This window comes from Herpailurus yagouaroundi, unplaced genomic scaffold, assembly GCF_014898765.1.
Source record: "Herpailurus yagouaroundi ecotype Mexico unplaced genomic scaffold, PumYag 188, whole genome shotgun sequence".
NCBI lineage: Eukaryota > Metazoa > Chordata > Mammalia > Carnivora > Felidae > Herpailurus > Herpailurus yagouaroundi.
Window position 1 is genome coordinate 15399662 of NW_024412419.1, and position 26035 is coordinate 15425696.

Here is a 26035-nt window from a genome sequence, read left to right on the forward strand (position 1 = left end):
CCTGCCACAGCAGAGGCAGAGCAGCGGCAATATTTGGTTTAAATGAATGCCAGACCAGGCTGGAGCTCAAAGAAATGCATAAAGAATATCAGTTTCACTTTCTTTCTTATGTTTAAAACAAGGCTTTTCCCCCAACAAATATTTGCTGCTGAAGACATCCTTCGTGAAGGCCCCAATCGTGATTTTGCAACTCAAGAAAACATGGGGTCCGATGAGTTTTAACCTTCACAAACCTACAAACTGCAGAGCACTGTGGCCTAAATCGTGTGAAAATTAAATACTGAGTTTGAAATCTGCCAACTATCTTTGTGGGTCCTCCTCCCTGGTTTTCAACTATCTTCAAAAAGAAGACCGGGGCGCCTGGGTGGCTCAGTCGGTTAAGCATCCGACTTCAGCCAGGTCACGATCTCGCGGTCCGGGAGTTCGAGCCCCGCGTCGGGCTCTGGGCTGATGGCTCAGAGCCTGGAGCCTGTTTCCGATCCTGTGTCTCCCTCTCTCTCTGCCCCTCCCCCGTTCATGCTCTGTCTCTCTCTGTCTCAAAAATAAATAAACGTTAAAAAAAAATTTAAAAAAAGAAGAAATGTGATTTCAGAAGATTAATAACCACTACCTGAAGTATTTCTATGTAGAGTTTTAAGCACTAGGCTTAAATTACTTCAAGAACATTGTCTTCCTCAAAAACCATTTTGTGATTAAGGTTAAATTATTTATCAATTCTCATGCAATGCATTCGGGGATCATCTATGTCAAAGGTTTCCCCTTCCCAGCTAGGAAGACTTGCCTAGGTGGGAAAGCAGGTCAGAGAAGCATGGAGCTAGGCAGTCAGGGCAGTCAGACATGGGATGGAGCCTGCCGGAACCCAAGCCCTGAAGGATTTCTATTTTGTGGCAATGGTAGTTATTTGGAGGCTGGGTGACTTTTTGGTTTCAGATTTTTCTCGTCCTTTTTTTTTTTGCTCTCACTGCTTGCAGAGGGGATCTGCTCTTGGGAGGAGGGTCTTCAAATGGAGGACAGATGGTGTCCATCTTATATACTGATGCTCAGGCCTGGATCATGGATTCAGGTGTGAGCCCTAGGAAGAGAGGGGCCACTGGCTGAAACCAAGCTTGAGCTCTGGGAAGTGGGGGCTCCAAAGGGGCAATGCGAGGGGGAGGTTATGTGCTGGGAGGGCAATTCTGTGCCCTCTGCACAAGACTGTGGTAGAGCCAGGGACAGCACCCCTGTTGGCCTCGCTGTCCACGATCACTTGGGAACTGCAGGTGTAGCCCCACCCCTGCCAATTCCATCCTCATTCTCTCTCCCTCCCTCTGCAGCCCTGGGTAAATACAGGTTTCAAGAGAGGTAGATCTGGGACTGGAAACCAAATCCTCCTACTGTCCTAAATTTTAAACATGAAAATCCCAACCTGAAAGTTCCTGTATTTCAAACTTTGCTGTGCAGTCAATCTCTCTCCCTCTTATCTTCTTTCATGACCATATAGCATCTGGTGAGGCAGTGAGGATAGCAGTGGCATATAATATGCAACCTAAGAATGGGGCTGAGGTTGGTTGAGCATTTGCACAATCCTTCTGACACTGAAGACCAGAAACGAAGTGTGGGCAACTGCCCAGAGGCCTTACCATTAGCCCAGGTGCTGAGCCTCTTCCCAGAATCCCATGCCACACGTGCCTTCCTTTGAGTCTGTATATCTACCCTGATTCCCACCTTGAGTTCCAGCCTGGCTTTGGAGACACAGAGGGGACAAGTGAGCTGGGTTATAAAGAGAGGGCACAATTTGAGCGTGCAGAGGTGGAGGTGTGGGAATTCTGGGCAACAAGGGCAGAAGAAGGGGAATCCCTGAAGTGTTAACACCTGCACCTTGAAATGAAGCTAAACCTCAACCTATGCCATGTGTTAGTACAAAACCTCTCCCAGGTTCCCACAAATTGGGGCAGTGGGTGGAGTAAGGGAGGTCCTATCCTCATCAAATATGATGGAGACTCAGGCAAGCAAAATGTCTTCTCACTTCCAAATTCTAATTTCCCTCTAAAGCCCAACTCAGTTCTCACCCTTTGGTTGCCTCAGACTGTAAGTCCATATCGGGGGTGTGGGGGAGGGGGCAAGTGATATTCAAAGAGAGGAAAAGAACACGAAGAGAAGTGAAAGACAGCAAAAACATAGAGATTTCTCATTAAAGTGTAGCCTGGGCACTTCACTTCTGGGGTGTTCTCTGCCAAAACCCAGAATCCCAATCTAATTGTGGGGAAAATATCAGGCTAACCTACAGTGAGGAACAGTCTACAAAGTGCTCAATCAGTACTCCTCAAAACTGCCAAGGTAGGGGCGCCTGGGTGGCGCAGTCGGTTAAGCATCCGACTTCAGCCAGGTCACGATCTTGCGGTCCGTGAGTTTGAGCCCCGCGTCAGGCTCTGGGCTGATGGCTCGGAGACTGGAGCCTGTTTCTGATTCTGTGTCTCCCTCTCTCTCTGCCCCTCCCCCGTTCATGCTCTGTCTCTCTCTGTTCCAAAAATAAATAAACGTTGAAAAAAAAAAAACTGCCAAGGTCACAGAAAACAAAGGAAGACTGAGAAATTGTCCCAGATGGGATGAGACTAAAGGCACAGGGAAACTGTGTACAGTGTGGGACCCTGAAGAGAAAACGGACATCAGTGGAAAAACTGGTGGCATACAAAAAAAGCCTGAAGTTTAGTCAACAATAACGTGTAACGTTAATTTCTTAGTTTTGACAAATGCCCCATGGTTACATAAGATGTTCATATCAGGGGAGACTCAGTGAAGGGTATACAAGAATGTTCTACTCTATCTTGGCAACATGCCTGTAAATCTAAAATCATTCCAAAATAAAAAGTTTATTATAAAAAAGAAGAATGTAACTTTAAAAACAAGAATGAGCCCTAAAGTTTATCTCTTGATTCCTTACGTAAGAAAGAGAGCTGTAGCCAAAGTATAGAAAGAGCCCACATCAACTGATGAGTGGTAAACACACACACACACACACACACACACACACACACACACACACAATGTAATACTACTCGGAGAAGAAAAGTAATGAAATCTTGCCATTTGCAACAACAAGGATGGAACTAGAGCGTATTAGGCTAAGCAAAATAAGTTTCATTCATATGTGGAATTAGAGAAACAAAACATATGAACATAGGAGAAGGAAAAATAAGATGAAAAATAAAGAGAGAGGCAAACCATAAGAGACTCTTAAATACAGAGACAAATTGAGGGTTGCTGAAGGAGTGTTGTGGGGGGATGAGCTAGATGGGTGATGGGCATTGAGGAGGGCACTTGTTGGGATGAGCACTGGGTATTCTATGTAAGAGATGAATCACTGGGTTCTACTCCTGAAACCACGACTACATTGTATGTTAACTAACTTGAATTTACCCAAAAAAAAAAAAAAAAAAAAAAAAAAAGACTTGTGTAGGAAGGACCAGCACCATACGTTTTGGAGTTCATTGACAAAGTCACATAAGCCCATATACTGGCAAAGATATCTAAGTAGCTTAAATAAAAATTATCAAAGTATCTTACACATGAAAATTATTTGACATCTATGAGTAAACGGTGGCCTCTAGGAGGTGGCATCACAGTAGCTCATGTTGATTAAAGGTTATATGCTTCAGGAACTGCCCCAAGAGCTTCAAAGGCATGACTACTTTCAAATTTCATAATCATCCTGAAGTTGAGGTTATTAGTGTCCTCAGAAAAGGTGACTGGGTCACAGACAGTTTAAGTGACTTATTCAAGGTCTACACAGGTAGGAAGAGATGGAGCTGGGATTTGAATGAGATCAGTTGGTGCTGGAGTCATACACATTATCATGCTCTTCTGCCTCTCAAAGGGCCATCAACTTCTCCAAGGATCTGAGCCATTTCTACTTCCCAGGCTCTCAGAAAGGCCCTAGGGATACAAAAAAAAAAAAAAAAAGCTAAGCAGACTGGTATTTTAGGTATTATAAGTATTCTGGAAGAGAATTAGAAATGCAACTTTGACTCACATGTTGCAAAAAGAAGAGTGAGGCTCAGAGAGGTTAAGTAATTTGCCTGAGGCCCATAATGGGGCTAGTAATGGGGAACTGAGTGGGGCCAGGACCACCACTGAATTCCCTTAGCTCCCAGCTCTCTGCACTTACCATGCTTCCAGTCTGGTTGATTACTAACATGGTCCACTCAGGTCTACCAAGCACAAGCCTGCTCTATCGTTAAGCCTCATGAAGGGAGTTCCAAGCAGGACTTGGACCTGGAGAAGAAGACACCCATGAATGAGTGGAAGTCTGACTTGCCTCTGGAGACTGAGCTATCGTGAGCTGGGATATGAATCTCCTCAGAGACTGAAGTCCTGATGCAGTGAAATCTGTTCCTGGTGGGACCCTTATACCCCTTAGTCTACACAGATGGCTGGCCATAAGACTGCTTCCTGAATCATGGTCATTGAAAGCCTTCCCAACCCAAACAAATGAGACACTATACCCCCAATGCTGAGGGTGCCTTGCCTCAGCATTTTTAGTCTTGTTCCACAAAAAGTCAGTACTGATTTCCAGAGATAAATGAGCTGAAGGTCATGAAACAATCATTCCACCATCTGATTAACATCCACGGTCAATGTCAGAAAGTCAAGGTAAGTGTGGAACGTGGGTCAGAGGGTTCTAGTATAAGGGGAGTCTGCATTATTCCACTCGGCTATTAACCACATAGCTGTAAGCTCTCCCTTTCATTCTTAGAATGCAAAAACTAAGTATAATATGAAAAAAAAAATAATGTTTATTTGAGAGAGAGATTGAGAGAGAGAGTGGAGGAGGGGCAGAGAGAGAGGGAGAGAAAGAATCCCAAAGCAGGCTCCAAACTGTCAGCACAGAGCCCGACCAGGGGGGGCTCGATCCCACGAATTATGAGATCATGACCTGAGCCGAAATCAAGAGTCAGACGCCTAACTGACTGAGCCACCCAGGCGCCAGAAACAAAATTTTTACAGTACTTCTGTTTTAATTACATTTGCTTATTTGCAAATGAAGTACATTTTGTATTCATCCTTGCGACCAACAAGGGCCTAGATGAATGAATGTCATTCATTCAATCATCCATTCAAAAACATTTATTTAAGCACCTGTTAAAATGCAATCGATAATGAAATGTAGGGAAAGTCAGGGTAATTAAGGCAGTTTCTGCCCTCAAGTTTACATGTAGAAGAGCTCCCAGACAAGCAGAAAAAAGAGTGCGATACAGAAAAATGAGGGCAATAATTGTTGTGTGCCCACCAGGTACAGGGGGCCTTGAAAGAGAAAAGAAACAGCTTGGCTTTGGGAGATCAGGTAGGATTTCATAGAGAATAAGACACTTGTGTCTATTTTGAAACAAGAGTGAGTTTTTTGAATGGACTAAGGGAGAAAGAGCCAATGTAACGTTGTCATTGAGGATATAAAGTAGCAAGTACTACAGAAATACAAGAGCAAGCTGTGGAAAAACATGTGCTCACTAATCACCAGTTCATGGACAGCAGAAACTTGGAGTATACAGCTATGTGCACCGAACAAAGACCCAAATCCCAGAGAGGACAATCAGGGCAAATACAAGGTAGGAGGCAGAGAATGACATTGCATATTTCTGGAAACATTGGTCTTGGCTGATGGAGCACACACTGAACTTTCTATAATGTGCCGATGCAAAGTCTGGACTATGACCCAGTTCATTGGGCAAGGGACCAGGCCACTGGGGCCCTTGTCCTCTTACCCCTGGAAGACACTGAGCCTCTCATCTGCCCTTCCCCTTTTCCTTTGACACTCTTCTCACCTTCCTTTTGTTACATTTTATTTATTTATTTATTTATTTATTTATTTATTTATTTTGAACAATGAACACCTTCATTACGTGACCAAAGATAGAAGGGAGGAAGCTTTATTTGCCTTTCTGGGCTTTGATTTTCCTAAGATGGAGCTCGAGCTCCTTGCCTTCTAGCAAGCACACAGCCATCTGCTGGGCCACACTGGCCTGGTCTTGAAGCCATGCGTGCAAGGAACTCGCCCTGCTGGAACGGCTCCTCCAGAAGACTGCTGATTTTGGCATTCTTTTTCCTTTCATCATATTTCTCCTGAATTTTCTTTGAATGTTTTTTGTTTAAAATCCCTTCCTCCTCGGGAACCAGCTTGGTCCCCTTCCTGTGGCCCAGGAGCAGTGCACAGGGGGACCCGTACCACTGTGGGTACCAGGCGCTGTCAGTGAACACGATCCAGTTCTCCACCAGGGGCTTGGTGTGGACCAGTCGGTTGTTGGATGCATTGTGGACGACTTCAGCAATCCTTGTTTTGTGCATACAACACTTGGAGCCCCAGGAAAAGTTCCCCAGGTCCAGCCTCAAGGCACAGTACTTACTGCCTCCGGGAACTTGAACTGCGTGTATGTGGTGGGGGCCAGTCTTAGTGTTGGCAATGGGGCGTCCCAGCTCGTGCTTCCTGTGGTACAGCTTTCTCCTGCCCCCGGTCTTGGAACTCCTGTGCCAGTTGTCCCAAGAGATGCCCATCGCTTCAACCCTGGCTACAAAACACCCTTTCATCACATTTTAATATCTGACTCTCCTCAAGTGTTTTTTTTTTCTTCTAATAATTTTTCCTCAGGAGAGAACACAAAGCATTCATCTCTTCACTGGCTTCTCTCTGTCAGCCTAAAGTTCCTGAGACCAAAATTTGTATGATGCTTCTGCCTCCCCACCAAGGGCACCCTGCTTGTGCAGACAAAGGGGAGGCCAGAAGTCCATCTACTCTTAGCCCTGTAACCAGCGCCCCATCTTAGGCAGCACTGGAAAATCCAGATCCCCTATTCTCCTCCGATATTGAAAACCAGAGTCATTGAATAAGCAATCCTCTATTAGAGAAGAAAAAATTACATTCCTAGTGGCAGTCAGCAGGAGGCAGGGGCTCTTCCAGCTTAATGACTTGCAAATCAAAAGCATGAAAACCAGAGTGCACCTTTTGAACCTCTTTCCCATTCAGCCTCGATGTCCTCATAATTTTCTCCCATAGCGTTCCTGTTATTTTTGCTACCAGAGCAATAACCTTCCTTGTGCATTTTTAAAATGTGGGAGGAGGAGCTGTCCAGTGATCTCAAAGCATATGTTTTTGATTCTCATAAGATTATGGATACCAAAGGAATAAAAATGGAAATCACTACTGCCAAGATATGAAAGAAAGTTTGCATAGTAAAATAATTTAAACCTAACATTTGGACCCAATAAGGCAAATGGAACGTTTTTTCCATATTTTTGGAAAATGTGCATTTTCTTCACATTAAGTGGTACCAATAAAAAATAATGATTCTCACTCAGTTTATTTCTATAAATTAGATTGGCTTATAGTTTTCCAGGACATGGTTTTGTATCAAGCTATATGGCAAACACCTGGGCATAAAATCCGCTCCACTGTTTGTTTCCATGTGGGAGAAACAGGTCGCTATGCCTCTCTTCTAAATCTAGAGCAAAGGTCAGCTCAAGCCAGTTAGTATATTTAGTCCTCTCTAGCTGCCGAGAATGTGTTACATCAACAACTTGTGGAGGTCCACGAGCAAAGCCAGGAAGTTCCTCCCAGAGACGCAGGGCGACCATTTCCCGGTTAGAAACCGGGGGATTCTGCAATACATGCTGGTAAGCACGTTTGACTCATCCTGGAGTCAGATAAAGAAACAGAGAAGACCGAATAAACAAGAAAGGATTCAAAAACACTCCCAGGTGGAATCCACGCAGGACCACCCTAATCTAGGGGAAGTCTATCGAATGAGAGCATAGCCATGTAAATGCTAAAGAAATGGGAGGGGGGATGCGCCTAGTGGTGGGGGGGGGGGGCTCCGTCGGTTAAGTGTCTGACTCTTGATTTAGGCTCAGGTCATGATCTCACAGTTCATGAGTTCAAGCCCCATGTTAGGTTCTGTGCTGACAGTGCGGAGCCTGCTTGGGATCCTCTGTCTCCCTCTCTCTCTGCCCCTCCCCTGCTCTCTCTCTCTCTCTCTCTCTCTGTGTCTCTCTTTCTCAAAAAATAAACTGAAAAAAGATTTTTTTTAATGCTAAAGAAATGGTGGGTGGATGGGGATGAGGAGATGGGGAAAGGAGACAGAAGAAGGAGAGGGGAGAGAAGAGATGGCAGAGAGGGACGAGATTAAAGTAGATGTTCGATCTCGAGCTCATGTTGTCTAAAAACAAGAGTGTTAACACAGAAGATTTTCCTGCAGTGGCAAGGCTGTGAGTGACCTGAACTCGGGCTGAAATGGTGGGTTGAGCACTGAGTCAGGACCAGCAGTGAGGCTTCGGAGCCCACGAGGCTTCAAGCCCTGCGGCTCCTGGATGCAATCTACAGCCGCTGAGAACCCCCTTTTCTCGCGATCGCATGTGACAAATTCCTTTCTTCCCCATCTCTCAGGCCTGTTGGAAAGCTCAAAGAGAGATGAATGCGAATGAACTGTGATCACTGTAAAATATTCCACACATGGAGTGTATACGGTGGAAAGAGTGGAAGGTGGTGAATTATTTATTATTCTCTGGCTCGAGTGTCAGCTGTTTGTAAGCCTTCATGTCCCCCAGCAGCTGAGGCACTATCCACTGAGATTTAAATAAAATTGCCTTGAATCCCTGGCCCACAAACGGTAGGAAACCAAGCATCCTTTCCAACATCCCAGAGGATTCTTAGGGGGGCAATTGTGTCCTCGTTCCCTCCTCACTCCAATCTCCCACTCTTGCTGGGTTTTCAATCCCTTCAGTTTTTATCTCCTGCAGGTGTTGGACTGTTTTTGTTCATCAGTGGGGCCAGCCTAAGTTCCAGCATTTCCCCCACAGCACTATGGACACTGGACTGGGCAGACAGAGATGTTCATGAGGATCTAGAGATACAAGGTAGTGTTGTATGTACTATATACAACGCAGAGAACAACCTAAAACTCAATGCCAGGGATTCCTTTGTTAACTGTCCCTGGCTCCTCTGGACACTGGAGACACCTCGCTGGCCACCTGTGCACACAGAGCCCCAGCCCACTGCCACCCAGATGATTTCTCTTTCCCTCTCTCATCTCTCTCATCAGGCTACCAGCCCCCCAGTTCTGTCCACTCTTCTACCTGTCCCTCTCATCTGGGTCTAGTGCAGGAGAATCAACTCAGGCTACACAGTAGAATCTCCTGGGGACAGGGTGGGGGGGGGGGCGGTGTTTAAAAATAGTGATGCCCAGACTCTACCCCAGGCCATTACGTCAGAGGCTCTGGAGCTGGGGCAGAAGCACACATACTTTTCCAAAGCTCCTAATGTGCAAGCACAGTTGAAAACCACCTCCAGTCTAATGCATGTCCTAGGGCGAGCTCACCTTTTGTACTCAAAAAAGCCATCAAGGTATTTCGCCAAACAAAAGACAATTCTCTCCCTGAGAGAATTACTGCCAAGTTTTTAACTGGACATTATTTTTTACCTGCCACAAATATTATCTTTAGAAATTTGCCAACAATCCACACTTCATTATCCAGGAGTCAGGATCTTCCCCCAACATGAACATTTCTGGACGAGTCCCTGGTTCTCCTCGTCCTGGCTCATTTTCCCAGGTCACAAAACAGCAGAGAAGAAACCAAGGAATCCATACAAAGAGGAACCTGGTTTCATTGCTGAGAGACTTTATGGCAGATGGCAATTTAAAACTAAAATGGAAAGCCGACGGTATTTTGGAATCATGTGTACAGAAACATTCTCAACCTTTGTGAGAAAAGGAAAAAAAAAAAAAAAGGCGGCCCCATGGCAGTGTTTTGCTTTAAAAGCAAACACAGGGGCGCCTGGGTGGCGCAGTCGGTTGAGCGTTCGATTTCAGCCAGGTCACGATCTCGCGGTCCGTGAGTTCGAGCCCCGCGTCAGGCTCTGGGCTGATGGCTCGGAGCTTGGAGCCTGTTTCCGATGCTGTATCTCCCTCTCTCTCTGCCCCTCCCCCGTTCATGCTCTGTTTCTCTCTGTCCCAAAAATAAATAAAAAACGTTGAAAAAAAAATTTAAAAGCAAACACAAAAGATTTTTGTTTTCTGAACATTTCAGAAAACTTAGATTCTACGGAATAGTGCCATATATATCCTACCCTTCAGGTCTCCTAACAACCACGTAAAGAAGGGAAACAGAGCAGGAATTATTCATTTTTTTAGCAGAATGAATTTATACTCAGAGTCACACTGCTAGGACATGGGAGAGCTGTTGCTTACAACGTAGCCCTTATCTGAGTCTGTTCTGGCACCTGCAACAAAGTACCATAAACTGGATGGTATGTACACAGAAATTTATTCCTCACACCTCTGGAGGCTGCAAGTCCGAGATCAGAATGCCAGCATAGTTGAGTTCTGAGGACAGTCTCCTCCAGGTTGTAGACGGCCACCTTCTCATAGCTCCATAGCTCATATGGGGTAAAGGGTTCCAACATAAGAATTTGGGGGGACGGGCCACATTCAGTCCATACCAAGCCTCTTACTCCAATTTAGACACCCTTTCTACCTCATCGTCCTTTTTGTCACCTTGCTACCAATGAATCTCTCTCTATGCCTGGAGTGTGCATGCAGGTGCACACACACACACACACACACACACACACACACACACCTGCCATCACAGGCTGGGAGGCCACATTCCATGTATGCATGCCTCCTGAACAAGGGTTGATCAATGAAGAACATCAAATGCCCAGGAACATCTATGACTTCTGTTTGTAAGATGGGAGACAAGAAAGCATGTGTGGCACCTGTGACCCCCTAACAGAGCCCTTTCCTTCCCATTTCCCCTTCCGTCCCTTGCTGTGCCCTCATGCATTCCCCTTTGAGACACTGCGTATCTTCTCTCAGGAGAGGAGCTGAGGTCAGGCCCTACCTCTGTCTGAACAAGTCTGTGTCACCTGTCCCTGAGGGGAAGCATTTTAGACTCTGTCTTTGTTGGGGTAAAGAATGGTAATTCATAACCTTCTAGGAGTAGGCCTCACACAGAGCTCCAGGGATGTTTGTTAACTGACTGATTCTGGAAGGGCTCAGTGGAGGTCTGGCTCATCTCCTGGCCTTCAGACAGGCAGGACCTGTGAGGAGGCAGACAGCAGATGGGAGAGACTGTGGGATGGCAAGTCTTGCTGGGGTGGCCACCGCCCCCACCTGTGCACAAATCAGTCCCTGTGTCCTTCCGTAGGGTGTCCCAAGACTTGTCCAGGAGCAGAGATATCCCACTCCCCATGGATAAGGGAAACTGAGTCCCACTCCTTTTATTTTTTTTAATGTTTATTTATTTTTGAGAGACAGAGCATGACCAGGGGAAGGGGGGGGGGTTGGGGAGAGGGAGACAGAATCCCAAGAGGGCTCCACTGTCAGCACCCATGTGGGGCTCAAACCCACAAACCTGTGAGGCCATGACCTGAACGAAGTCAGATGCTCAACCAACTGAGCCGCTCAGGTGCCCCCCACCATCCCTGCTCCTTTTAAGTAGAGCTGCCTCCATGAAGCTAAGTGTTCTTGGGGCTGCTGAGCCAAAGAGGGGACACTGAGGTATCAGTCTCCTATCCAATTCCTGTGGAATGTTTGTGATTTTGAATAATTTCTACAAGGCCCTTCAGCTCCAGGCACTGCAGACAACCCTGGGTGAGAAAGAAGAGGACAATGAGATGTCCTAAAAATGCCTCTAAAAACCCGTTGCTTGACAGGACCTATATCACCACCTATTGCCGGGAACATAGTAAAATCCCCCCACCTCTGCCCTCCCATCCTCCCCCTTGTGCTCTCTGAGACGCAGGCTTGGGGACTAAACACATATGGGTCTAGTTGGTCGATCTGTTGTCCTCCAAGGTCGTAAATTCAGACGGTCACAAATCAGCTTCAGGGAAACTTCAGCCCCAGACACGCACGCGCTCACATTCGGGTCCAGGCGTCCAGGCTGAAATATGGCCGCATGTGTTCCCTTCTGCATCGCGGGCCTGCCGGAGATGCCACCCTGTCAGACATGGTTTATGGAGCGGCCAGGAGGCCAGAACACAGTGGCCAGCTACCACCCCAGCCAAGGCGCCCCGAGGCTTTGATCTCCTGCTGCAAGCCCCCGGCATCAGGAGGCTTGGCCAGTCATTCCTGCACAGGCCTGAAATGCAGCTCTCCAAAGTCCCCGGGGGGCTCTGGGTTTCTCCTGCACCCCGCCATGGCATTGTTAGTGCAGACGCTCTTCTTCCCCTAGTAACTCTTTGTGACATCCCATTGTCACCAGCTACACACAGAGCACCCCTGCTCCTTTTCCTTTCCTGGTGCTGACAGCTGACACACAGCCCACTCACATTTTGCATGAAAATGCTCCTTCTTCGAGGCCCTTCTCCAAGAATCTGAGCTTGAATGCAGGCAGGACATTAACTCAGAGCAAGTTTCAAACACTGGGTTTTCTGAGTCCTAGGAAGTAGCCTGGCCTAGTCAACCGGGAACAAATTTACACCTGTCTCCAAAGTTTGTGCTATCATAATGCTTTCCTGATCCAAGGTTAAGTCCAAAGGCGAGACTCACTTGGGAAAAGCACCCAGCGTGAGCCTGGAGCTCTCCCACTGCCCCAGCAAGGCTCTGCAACCTCCAGCGTGCGGGGAATTCACGGCAAAGACTTAAAAGAAACCGACTGATGTCTGGGTCCCCTTCCCAGGTGCGGATGCTTAATTAGTCAGAGGCACAGAGATTTTCAGAGCTTTTCAAGGTGCTTCTCCATGTACGGCTGAGGCTGAGAACAACTGAATGGAGAGAGTGTCACTTATCCCCAGTTTCTCTTTGAGGCATTCCCCTGGCTGGGTGAAGAGAGTTTGGGAGGCACCCCAGCACTCTAATTACCATTCCATCACCCCCTCTTTCATTCCCTGCCATTTACTGGGCACTCACATTGTGGGAGGCACTTTGTGTTAGCCCTAGTCTAACTTCTCCAGAGAAGCAGAGCCAACAGGATGTGACATATATACAAATATACATATATATATAAAGAGATTTATTAGCAAGAATTGAGTCACATGATTACAGAGACTAAGGCATCCCAGGATCTGCCTGACGTCAGCAGGCTGGAGACCCAGGAGAGCTGCTGGCATTAAGTTCCAGTCTGAGTCCCAAGTCCAAAGGTAGGAGAAGACTAATGTCCCAGCCTAGAGACAGGCAGAGAGAGCAAATTCTCTCTTCTGAGACTTTTGTTCCATTCAGGCCTCCGAGGGATTAGATGAATCCCTCCCACATTCGAGAGAACAATAGGCTTCGGTCCATCTACAAATTCAAATGTTCATCTCATCTAAAAACACCCTCATGGACTCACTCAGAATAATGTTTAATCAAATATCTGAGCAGCTCGTGACTTTGTCAAGTTGACCTATGAAAGTAACTGCCACACACCGTTCTAAGCACCACAGGGAATATTAAAAAGATGTGGATTCTTGACCTCAAGGAGCTTCCAGTCTCGTGACAATGAAAGATATGCATAGAGAGCTAGTCTCCATGGCGTAGGGCAACCATTCAGAGAGGACAGCGGGAGCTCAGAGGAGAAATATCTGACTTGAGATGGTCACCAAAGTTCCTTCTGGAGAAACTGGCATTGATCCGGGCCGGGAGGCTGTTACGGGTTGAATTGCGTCTTCCAAAAGATATGTTTAAGTTATAACTCCCAGGAATATGACCAGAATGTGATCTTATTTGGAAATAGGGCAGATGCAGATGGAACTAGCTAAGATGGGGTCATGCCAAAGTAGAGTGAGCTCTTAATCTGATATGACTGGTGTCCTTATAAGAAGAGGAGAGAGACACAGAGAGATGCCTTCACCAGAAGCGAGGCGAGAGGCGTGGAACATTTTCTCCCTCTGAGCCCTCAGAGGAATCACCCCTGCTGACACCCTGATGTCAGATTTCTGGCTTCCAGAACTGTGGGAGAATAAATTTCTGTTGTTTTGAGCCACCCGGTCTGTGGTACTGTGTGATGGCAGCCCTAGCAAACCAAGAGGCTGGGACAAGCAGGGTGGGCAGGGAAGCCCAGGAGAAGCAGAGGAGGGAATGAATAATGCGTGTGAAGGACAAGGAACAACCCAATGCAGTTAGAACAACGAATTTTGGAAAAGTAAAAAATGACAGACAACACGCATCGGAGCTTCCCCTTACCACGTCATTTCCCCAGCAATCCCACAGCACTGCCCTGTCTGGAGGGAAACTTCTCAGCCCTCCACCCATGCAGTGTGAATGGGCTCTACCTTCCTCTTACCTGCTCCCCTCCCTGGGCACAGTGATTGTGACGGTGGGCATGTGACCCAGACATCCTTCTTGGACACAGTAATTGGTCCATGGATGGGCACGGAGCCAAGGCAAGCCAATTAGAGACTTTCCCTGGGACTTTTTATTTTTATTATTAGTGAAACTTGTAGAAAAGAGCCCTTTTCTCTTTGCTTACAGACCTGTGAAATATGAGCCTGAAGCTGCCCTCAGCCATGTCCCTGTAATGTAAATAAATAAAGAGATAAAATGATCCTTAGATCACTCATGCCCCTTGGTTCCAGACACTAAGGTTTTTGGAGCTGCATCTGAATTTTTACTCCTTTCCAATTCTTCCATCAGTTCTGTGAACTACCCCAATAATCTTGCCCTTATGTATAAAAACAAAAATAACTTTGTTTTTAATCTAACTCAAATGGATTTCTGCCACTCGCTACCGAAGGAGCCCCAACTAGTACATAATGGGAGAACACATATTGCCCACATCCTAAAGAGCTTTGATGCCAGGCTGCAGCGTGTATTTTTAACCCCATTAGCTAGAGATTATTAACTGGAGTCTATAGAATCTGGCTTCAAGGTTCCCTATGAAACTCCAGAAAATATGTGCAAAATGCACACGACGTATACCCGTCCAGGAAAAGGCAGCATAGATGCCGTCACATTCTTAGCAGAGTCCTTGACCTCCCCCCGCAAAAAGATTAAGAACCCCTGAGATGAGCAATGAGGAGCCATTACAAAGATAAGAATCACAGAACGTATTATCCTCCACAATTATTAAGCAGCCTCAGATACCCAGTCATTTATTCGACAAACACACTGTCAATCCAGGGTCAAGAGCTGTTGGGGATGTGAAGATACATCTGACATAATTTATTTCTCAAGGACTTTAGTCACCTTGGGGTGGTGATGAGTATATACACAATTTCAATAGAAGGTGAAAGAGGGTACATAACGTAATGGCAATTCAGAGGCCAGGGCCTAGAACATTTTCCACAGGCCTGAATGAACAAATAGAGTCATGGATGGATCCATTCCACACAAATGGACCATACATAAAGTCAGTGCCTCCGAATCTCAAGGTCTTCCCGTTTTAAACGGATATAAGTTTCCTGCCAGACCACCTTACAGGATGTCGTGCAGTTCTAACAAGAGAGAAAATATGTTAACTTGCTTGGAGCCTGGAGACCCCTGCACAAGACATACAATACCTTCTTAGGAGAAGCCTGCCTCTGGACCTAGCTGATGCTACTCAGTCTGTGGCCCTGGGACTATGCTGACAAGCAGCACTGGCATTTCCTGGGCACTTACTAGAAATGCAGATTTTAGGGGCGCCTGGGTGGCGCAGTCGGTTAAGCGTCCGACTTCAGCCAGGTCATGATCTCGCGGCCCGGGAGTTCGAGCCCCGCGTCAGGCTCTGGGCTGATGGCTCACAGCCTGGAGCCTGTTTCCGATTCTGTGTCTCCCTCTCTCTCTGCCCCTCGCCCGTTCATGCTCTGTCTCTCTCTGTCCCAAAAATAAATAAAAAAACGTTGAGAAAAAAAAAAAAGAACTGCAGATTTTACTCCAGACTTTCTGAATCTGAATCTGCAACATACCCCCAGGGTTCTGTATGCAAATTAGAGACACCCTTACACAGGTGGTCCTTAGCATAGTGTAAATATGGTCTGACAGAGAAGAAAACCCCACCTAGAAGAGACAGAGGCAGGGACCACAGTTGCCCAGGTGGGCTGTGGGCTTGCTGCCACCCAGGTCAGGCTGGGTCTCCTTGGACAGGGGCCGTGTATGGGGTCATTAGATGCTTGGAGCACAGGTGCAGTGGCCCACAGTGTGTGAGCCAACCCCAGAACTGGCCTTTGGTCCTGCTAGATGGTGCTCCTGCATCCCGGACATATGGTCTCCTTGAACGGTCAGAGTGACACCAGCATACTTCGCATACATCGGCACACTCAGAGGGGATTAGCAAACATCTGCAGAGCACAGCCTGCGGTATTCTGCTAGTTTGTGCAACAAAGGAGCGCGAGAAGACACTTGGAGTGCCTGAGCACAAGCCCAACACAGTGCCAGTGGGGCAGGGGGCTTCCCGGCCATCAGCAGCCCCCTTGCTAGGCTCCAAATGACCACAGCAGGCAGACAGCAGAGCTGAGATGCTAGGGCATCCAGAACTCGGGGTCTAGGGAACAGTAACAGCAATTAGACCAAAAGGATTCCCCCAGTTCAGTTAATCTTAGAAATGTCACATTAAACAAAGTTGAACTTGTTCTTTCACAGGAGCGCCTTCAACCCACAGTGAGTGCTGTGAATCTTTGAGAGGAACAGACAGTAGGCTTTATTTCCCAAGCACGAATCACAGAACACTTCCCATCTGTGTAAGGCGGCCAGGGCTGCCATAACCAAATACCACAGGCTGGGTGACCTAAAACACAGCAATCTATTTCTCACAGTTTTGGAGCCTGGGAAGTCTAAGATCAAGGTGCCAGCTGATAGGCTTTTCTGGTGAGGCCTCTCCTCCTGGCTTGCAGATTGCTGCCTCACATGGCAGGAAGAAAGAGAGGAAGCAAATGCTCTGGTATCCCTTCTCATAAGCATACAAATCCTATCAGGAGACCCTCGTGACCTCATCGAACCCTAATTACCTCCCAAAGGACACCCCCCCACACACACAAATACCATCACATTGGAGGTTAGAGCTTCAATACATGAATGGAGTGGGGGTGGACAGTCCATTCAGTTCATAGCACCATTCTACCATAGGTAGGAAGCCTTCAGAGCAGACTCCAAAATACCAGCCAAGAGGGAGGTGACAGAGTTCCCTCTGGGGAGTGAAGATAGTCCAGGAACGTCTGCAGCAGGAGTTCTGAGGGTTTTCCTGTTCAGGGCAATCAGGCAACCAAAGCATGCAGGTTGAGGGGCAGCACCACTAATGCCTCATGCAGCTCGTGATCCCATGGGCACTGAGTGCCATCGTGACAGCTGTAGACCAACCCCAGTTCTGAATCCTGGGAAATGCCCAACCTGCTTACTTCACTCCAGGGGAGCTCCGCAGTCATGATCAGAAGAATCTCAAAATAAGCTTTAACCTAAACCATCCCAGATGGAAATGCATTCTCTCTTTCGAGTGATTTTAAAAGTGTACAGAATTCTGAACAGTAGTCAGTGGCAGTGTCTAAACAGTATTCTTGGTCCATAAGTTCTTCTTTATTTATATCTGGACTAATTGCTTCTACTGAAATAAAAAATTAAGACCAGATTTCCTTTACATTCTGCACCATAAAATTATTTCTATTTAACAGTAGTCATTAAATTGCTTTCCAATTTGCTCTTATTCTATTTTTATTATTAATTTAAAAATTATTAATTATTTTAAACATGTGCAGAGGTGTTGAAAATAATATAACAGCAACCCATATACCCACTGCCTAGAGTTAATACATGTCCCCATACAGCCATTTTTTTAAGTTTATTTATTTTGAGAGAGAAAGAGAGAGAGAAAGAGAAAGAGCACGTGGGAGGGACAGAGAGGGAGGAAGAGAGATAGAACCCCAAGCAGGCTCCACACTCTCAGCACAGGGCCTGATTTGGGGCTCAAACTCACAAACCGTGAGATCATGCCCTGAACCAAAACCAAGAGTCAGACATTTAACCAACTGAGCCACCCAGGTGCCCCCCATACAGCCACTTTTGCTAAAGAAAAGACAGCAATTATTTTTAAAAGATATAAACAGAGGGCACCTGGGTGGTTCAGTCAGTTAAGTGTCCAACTTGGGCTCAGGTCATGACCTCACGGTTCATGGGTTGGAGCCCCACATCAGGTTCTCTGCTGACAGCTCAGAGCAGAGCCTGCTTTGGATTCTATGTCTCCTTCTCTCTCTGCCCTTCCCCTGCTTGTGCTCTGTCTGTCTCTCATAAATAAAAATTAAAAAAAAATTTAAGATATAAACAGAGAGGGAGACAAACCATAAGAGACACTTAAATACAGAGAACAAACTGAGGGTTGCTGGAGGGGTGGTGGGAGGGGCGTGGGTTAAATGGGTGATGGGCTTTAAGGAGGGCACTTTTCAGGATGAGCACTGGGCTCGTAGGTAAGAGACAAATCACTGGATTCTACTCCTGAATCAAGACCACACTGTATGTTCACTAAATTGAATTTGAATTAAAAAAAAAAAAAAAAGATATGAAGCACTACAGATACAGTCACCTGCCTGCTCTCAACCCACTGCCTTTTGTTCTCTGCAGAGGTGACGCCACTAGAAATTGGTGCATCTGCCTCTCATGCAGGTTTTTATATGTTTACTACATATGTACATACACATAGTAGTATAAAGCACTCTCTATGAATTTTTCAATGTATATCAGTGGTACCATATTGAGTTCATCATTCAGAAATTTGCTTTATTTTTCTCAACCAAGCTTATAAAGATGAATATAACATAAATGATAATTAAGTTGATCCCAAGTTTTTTTGCTATTATACACAATACTACTAATGAAGAATCTTTTTAATGTTTCCTTGTACACATACGCATCATGTTTCCTTGTACGCACACGCATAATGTTTCCTTGTACGTACACGCATAATGTTTCTGGGGCATGCATATTGAGAAGTGGTTGCCCCAACTTCCAGTTTACCAGCAGTTTATCAAGCCCCCCATTTCCTACATCTTTATTCCTAACACTTGGTGGTACCAGTTTTGCCAAATGGATGAATGTGAAGTAGCATTTAATGTTCTCTTTCTTTCTAGTGAGTTTAACCATCTTTTTATACTTTCACTGGACATCTATGTTTTCCTGTTTTGTGACTTGCCAAATAAAAATCTTTCACTGCTTTGCGCATTAGGCTACTTTTCTCTCCCTTATTGATTTATAGGGTTTGTTTGTTTCTTTGTTTGTTTGTTTGTTTTTAGAGAGAGAGCACAAACAAGGGAGGGACAGAGGGAGAGGGAGAGAAAGAATCTCAAGCAGGCTCCATGCCCAGTGTAGAGCCCGACGCAGGGCTCCATCTCATGCCTGTGAGAGATCATGACCCAGGCCAAAACCAAGAGTCGAATGCTCTGGGAATGCAAGCTGGTGCAGCCACTCTGGAAAACACTATGGAGGTTCCTCAGAAAACTAAAAATAAAACTACCCCACGACCCAGCAATTGCACTACTAGGCATTTATCCAAGGGATACAGGTGCGCTGTTTCGAAGGGACACATGCACCCCCATGTTTATAGCAGCACGATCAACAATTGCCAAAGTATGGAAAGAGCCCAAATGTCCATCGATGGATGAATGGATAAAGACGATATGGTATATATATACAATGGAGTATGACTGAGCAATCAAAAAGAATGAAATCTTGCCATTTGCAACGACATGGATGGAACTGGAGGGTATTATGCTAAGTGAAATTAGAGAAAGATAAATATTATATGACTTCACTCATATTAGAACTTTAAGAGACAAAACAGATGAACATAAGGGAAGGGAAACAAAAATAATATAAAAACAGGGAGGGGGACAAAACAGAAGAGACTTTTAAATATGGAGAGCAAACTGAGCATTGCTGGAGGGGTTGTGGGAGGGGGGATGGGCTACATGGGTAAGGGGCACTAAGGAACCTACTCCTGAAATCATTATTGCACTATATGCTAACTAATTTGGATGTAAATTTTAAAAAATTAAAAATTAAATTAAAAAAAAAAGAGTCAAATGCTCAACCAAGTGAGCCACCCAGGTGTCCCTGTAGGGATTTTTATATGTGCCAGATACTGATCTTTTATTGATGTATGTGCTGAAAATATCTTCTACTCTGTCACTTGTCTTTTCACTTTGGCTATGGTTGCTTTTGTCAGGCAAAAGTTTGTCATTTTAATGGAGGCAAATATATCAATCATTTGCTTTATGGTTAGCTTTTTCTGTGTCTTGTTCAAGTAGTGCTTCCCATTCCTGGGGTCACAAGTATATCCCCTTGGTCAGTCTCACATAGACTTCATGGTCTCAGTGTCCAAGTGTCCATTATCTTTCCTCGTTGGTGCTTTAAAATTTTTTTTAATGTTTATTTATTTTTGAGAGAAACAGAGTGTGAGCCGGGCAGCGGGGGGGGGGGGGGGGGTGGGCGGAGGGGGTGACACAGAGAAAGACAGAGACACAGAATCTGAAGCAGGCTCCAGGCTCTGAGCTGTCAGCACAGAGCCCGATGCAGGGCTCAAACCCACAAACCATGAGATCATGACCTGAGCCAAAGTCGGACGCTCAACCAACTGAACCACCCAGGTGCCCCAGCTCTTTGGTGCTTTTAAAGATATCTTAAAGATGATTTGCTGCTGTTATGAAAGAAATAGACGATTATTACAGAAGATCTAGGAAAAGCAGAAGGAAATCAGTACATCATTAGGTCACTTTTAAAATAATTCTTATTATCCTTGAACAGAATCACCACCAGGGTAGCCCCACTTACACATCACTGAACATAATATGTGCTGGACAGGGTTGAGCTTTGGAGAAAGACAGATCTGGATCTGAATCTTCTCTCTACCACTTTGGAGCTGACTGATCTTGCATATGATTTTTACTTCCTCTGAACTTCCATTTCCGTATCTGTAAGATAAGAACAGCGACTCCAGCATTGGGTTGTTATTGTCCCAATTTATATCAAATTTCATATGTCAGGCCTATAACCGGCAATATCTTTCCCTAAAGAATCCTGTGAGCCCCCGCTCTATTATCTAGCAGTGTGCAAAGTCCCTGGAGAAAAGAAGAGAGCCAGGAACACACTTATCAGCTCAAGCCCAAGTTATCGTCAGGATCCCAGGAAAGACAAATTCTGTGCAGTCAGTAAAGCTGCTGCCAAGCCATGGGATAACCATCCTAGGGGCCGTTCCAATAGTCCCTAGACTCCTCCATTTATAAAAGCACACTACTACAGAGACAGTGCCTAAAACGGCATGGAAACTAGTTGGAGAACAAAAGCCACCAGCTGACCTCATCCTCAGTACCTCCCCGCTCAAAGGAGTTAATTAGCAAAAGGGAAAACAATTGACTTTTTTGGTATTATATAATTCCATTGTATTTTCGCCAGGTATCGGGTTTCACCACCCACTGCCATGTCATGAAAGAACTTATTGTTACATACACAAAACAAGAACAAATTCACAATGCTGCAAGAAGTATAATTCCACATTCTTTGTCTCATTGCACTTGAAATCTTCAGGTTAATAGGCAATTACATTCACAAAACATGTCGTGCTTAGAATGAACACAGCTCATGTTGAGATGGCCCTCGCCCGAAGAAAGACTATTTTTAGGAAGCTTGGCAAAGAAAATTAAAGTTTTCAGCCCAAGTATGCACTGCCAAATAACTAACTCCACCAAATTCTTTATTACTGAAAGAAAAAAAAGAAAGGCAACAAAATAATGAAATCTTTCTTTTCACCATTTTGGGAATTCTCTTCCCATGTCTAACTCCCTTCAGCTTTCGGAATCTCCTTCACAGCATTGTGAGTATACCTTCCCTGAGGGACAGTAGTTTTTAAAAGTCAAGCTGGAAGTCATCTGATTAAAATCTCTTGTCTTTCCCTGTCTTGGAGGAATCATTGAGCCTTTTTGTTTAAAGTGAGAATCTGACTACAGCAGGACCAGTTTCACTTTCGAGGACCCCTGGGCTATGGACTTCAGATGAAGAATCCCGCGCCATTCTCTGAAACAGTAAAAATCCTTTAAAACATAAAACCTGAAGCCCTATATGTACTCTTGATACTTGCATAAATCCAAATTATATCGTTTTCTACTAAAGACTGAGCCTCTGATAAGATATGTGCGTGCTGGGCCAGGATTCTCCCCACTGGAGATGGTGGAGTAAGTGTCTGAAGATACAGGCTCTGGTCTTGGCACTGAGCCGTCTCAGAGGTTGGACAAGCATCTTTTTTTTTTTTTTTTTTTTAATGCAGATCACTGCCTCCTGACTGGTCTCCCTATTTCCAGTTTCTCACCTCTTCTAATCCACTTCCAACACGAGTGGGTCTCAGAGGGGCCCCAGACCAGCGGGATCCCTACCACCCAAGACCTTGTCAGAAATACAAACTCTTGGGGCGCCTGGGTGGCGCAGTCAGTTAAGCGTCCGACTTCAGCCAGGTCACGATCTCGCGGTCCGTGGGTTCGAGCCCCGCGTCGGGCTCTGGGCTGATGGCTCACAGCCTGGAGCCTGTTTCCGATTCTGTGTCTCCCTCTCTCTCTGCCCCTCCCCCGTTCATGCTCTGTCTCTCTCTGTCCCAAAAATAAATAAACGTTGAAAAAAAAAATTAAAAAAAAAAAAAAAGAAATACAAACTCTTGGGCCTCCCTCTAGACCTACTAACTATGAGCTCTGGGATGGGGCTCAGCATCTGTGCTTTAAGAAGCCCTCCAGGTGATGCTCATGCCCACTGGAGAGCGGCCTGCACCGAATCCTTGCAGGGCAGGTCAAAGCTCCCGGGCACAGCTCCCAAAGACTGTCATGACCAGCCTCCTTGAGCCTCCGGATTCATCCCCCCAGTCCCTCCGTTACCCCCTCCACTCCCGCAGTGGACCATACCACAGAGCAATGCCGACTCACTGAGGAGCCACCTCCTCCATGAAGCTTTTCCTTCCTCTATTCCCAGCCAGCGCATCACCCTTTGTCCTCTGGCTTTTGCACACGTGTCCGTGTTTAACAGCACCCTGTGAAGGCGTTGGATACACTGGTCTAGGCCACTAGCCTATGAGGTCTTTGGAGACAGATAGTCATTCACACTTTCCTTCATCAATTTATTGAGCACCAGGCACCCAGGTGGGCGCTTGGGATATAATGGTGCAGATGGAACTGCTAGCCTCGGATTTCTGAATCTTTATCACCTAACACAGTAATGTTATACTAATTTTGTTAAAAAAAAAAAATGAGAATGGAGAGACTCATTTTAGTCTCTCTGCCCCACCCCCACCCCCCGCTGCTACCCCTTTTTTTTTCTTTAATTTTTTTTTATTTGCGTGTCGTTGACACACAATGTCACATTCATTTCAGGTGTACAACAGAGTGATTCAACAAGTTTAAACATTATGCTACACTCACCCCAAGTGTAGCTACCGTCTGACTGGGAGCCTTCACCCATTGGGCCCATCCCCCATCTCCCTCCCCCAGGCAACCACCTCTTTGTTCTCTGTGTTTACAAGTCTGATTCTGCTTTTTGTTTGTTTGTTTATCCATTTGTTTCTGGTTTTTTAGATTCCACATAGGAGTGAAATCGCACGGTGTTTGTCTTTCTCCTTCTCACTTATTTTGCTTTGGGTCCATCTATGGACCCTCTAGGTCCATCTATGTCGTCAATGAATGGTATTAATGTTAATTGTCAGCAGATTGTGCCAACGTGAATTTCTTGGCTCTGATATTGTGTTATAGTTACACATGATGTTACCTGCAGGTGTAACTAGGTGAGGGGCATGTGGGATCTATCTGTATTATTTCCTATAACTGCATATGAATCTATAATTATCTCAAAATAGAAACTGTTTTTAAAAAAAGTTGTTGGACCTTTCAAGAGAAGGTGATCTGTCATGCAGGCACTATACAGGACTTGTAATTCCACTAATACATTCATAAACGCTATTATGAGCATCTATATAAGATGGGCATATGGATGCTAACCAAACCTTTTGTGGTAATCATTTCACAATACAGGTAAGTCAAGTCATTAGGCTGTATACCTTGAAGTATTCCTGAAGTGCATACTCCAGCTCCATCTCAATAAAACTGAAAGAGGAAAAATGAGAACGAGGAAACTGGGCTTTAGTGCACATCTACTCCAACCTCTCCAAAATCCTTAGGTTGTCTTTCAAGACCCTCCATAATCTGACCCTGGCCTATTTAACCGTAATGAAGCTCTACTTCTCTCCTACTGGTCTGTGTGGTCCTCACTGGCCTTTCCTGTCTCCTCTGCCCAGACAAATTACATTCTCTTTCAAAGCCCAGAGCAAGTCCCATATCATCCGGTAAACCATCGCTGACAACCTTAGCCTCTTTGTTTATCATCAGCATTTATTTGTTAACCACATCATTCTGTCAACTATTACCTCATATTAGCCATTGTGTATGCATTTCAGTTTTATATCCCCAGCTAGATTTCAAATTTATCTCAAGGTCTGATTCTCCTTCCTTCCCTGAAGGCAGGTAGAGCAAGCAGAATGATTAAGAGCAGGGACTCCGGAGTCAGAAAGGCCGTGATCTAACCCTGGTGCAAAAGAAGAAACATGGAGGTCATGAAGTTCTCAACATTTAAACATGGTGGAATTGTACAATGCAAGGTAAATCCTTCTTGCCTCAGTCTCCCCAAGGACACTCTTACAACTGCCTGTATGATAAGGGAAGATCCAGTGAGATCCCTGAGCGACTATCCACAAAGAAAATGGCCACAGGGGTAAAAATAAACAAATGGGGGTGATTCTTAAAGTACCCTTTATTTGTAAAATTACTCAATGTGGAAGCACTGCATTTCCCTGAAGCTGAAGAATAAATGTTGTGAACGCAAGCAAATACTTAGTCTTCAAACTTAAAGCTATAAAAATGTTCCATATCAGGGGCGCCTGGGCAGCTCAGTCAGCTAAGCATCTGACTTCGGCTTAGGTCATGATCTCACAGTTCATGGGTTCAAGCCCCGTGTCGGGCTCTGTACTGACAGCTCAGAGCCTGGAGCCTGTTTCAGATTCTGTGTCTCCCTCTCCCTCTGTCCCTTCCCTGCTCATTCTCTGATCTCTCTCTGTCTCTCAAAAATAAATAAATGTTTTTTTTAAAAGTTTAAAAATGTTCCATATCTTGACCCCAATAGAGGAAGCAAGTGATTAACTTTTAAATATTTATCCTGATTTTCATTAGAAAAACAGACATTTGAGGGGCACCTGGGTGGCTCAGTCAGTAAAGCCTCCAATTTTGGCTCAGGTCACGATCTCATGGTTCATGGGTTCGAGCCCCACATCAGGCTCTGTGCTGACAGCTCAGAGCCTGGAGCCTGCTGCAGATTCTGTGTCTCCCTCTCTCTCTCTCTCTCTCTCTCTCTCTGTCCCTCCCCCTCTCTCTCTGTCTCTCTCAAAAATAAATAAACATTAAACAAAATTTTTTTAAAAGAAAGAAAACCAGACACTTGAAAACAGTCCATGACTTTTAGATTTTTGAAGCATTTGGCTTGACCAATTTATTTGACTTTAGAAAGCAAAGATAAAAACTCTTGCCACTGATATTCTAAGGTTTTGAACCTCTAATGAAAGATTTTAAAAGAATGTGTGATGCCTTCGGGCCCTCTTCCATCTCCCCACCAGAGACGTGCTGAAAGTGGGGCCCCAGGAGCTGGCAGGGGCCACAGAGTTCAGGTGGCGGGAACTCTCATCTAAGGTGCACAGGTGAGGACATGGGCGCCCAGTGAGAACAGCTGACACTTGTGTGAAGTCTTCCTGCCTCACCGTTTGTTTTCTTAGCTACTCAGAGGTGCCAGTCTGAGGCCTTGAGCGGAGTGCGCCCCAACTGAAAAGTCTGATAAGTGAGGGCCGGGGCTGGGAGGGGGCTTCCGTAGGAAGTGGGCTTTGCTTCAGTGCTGGAAATCAGTGTGACGTCTAGCATAGCCAAGTGTCCCTGCAGGACCCCACTGGGAAATCACGAGTTTTACGAGGTTAGCTGCCGTGTTTGTGTAAACAACATAACGTTTTATGATGGGAAACCTAGCCCTTTGCTTTTTATGTAGAAGCATCGATTAAGGCTTTTTTAATGTTTCAGATGTAAAGAAGTGTGAAAAACTAATGTTGTTTCAGAAATGGTCCAAGG

The 26035-nt window shown here is 45.5% G+C and overlaps 1 protein-coding gene across 1 annotated transcript; it reads right to left on the minus strand.

Moving 5' to 3' along the window:
• Positions 1-5931: 5931 nt before the first annotated feature.
• LOC121044567 (40S ribosomal protein S8-like) lies at positions 5932-6525 on the minus strand. Its single transcript, XM_040496898.1, has one exon. The coding sequence runs from the start codon at positions 6523-6525 to the stop codon at positions 5932-5934; it is 594 nt and encodes a 197-aa protein (XP_040352832.1).
• Positions 6526-26035: the final 19510 nt, after the last annotated feature.

Coding starts and splice junctions, on each gene's coding strand:
- LOC121044567 (XM_040496898.1), bottom strand. CDS start 6,525: ATGGGCATCTCTTGGGACAACTGGCACAGGAGTTCCAAGACCGGGGGC.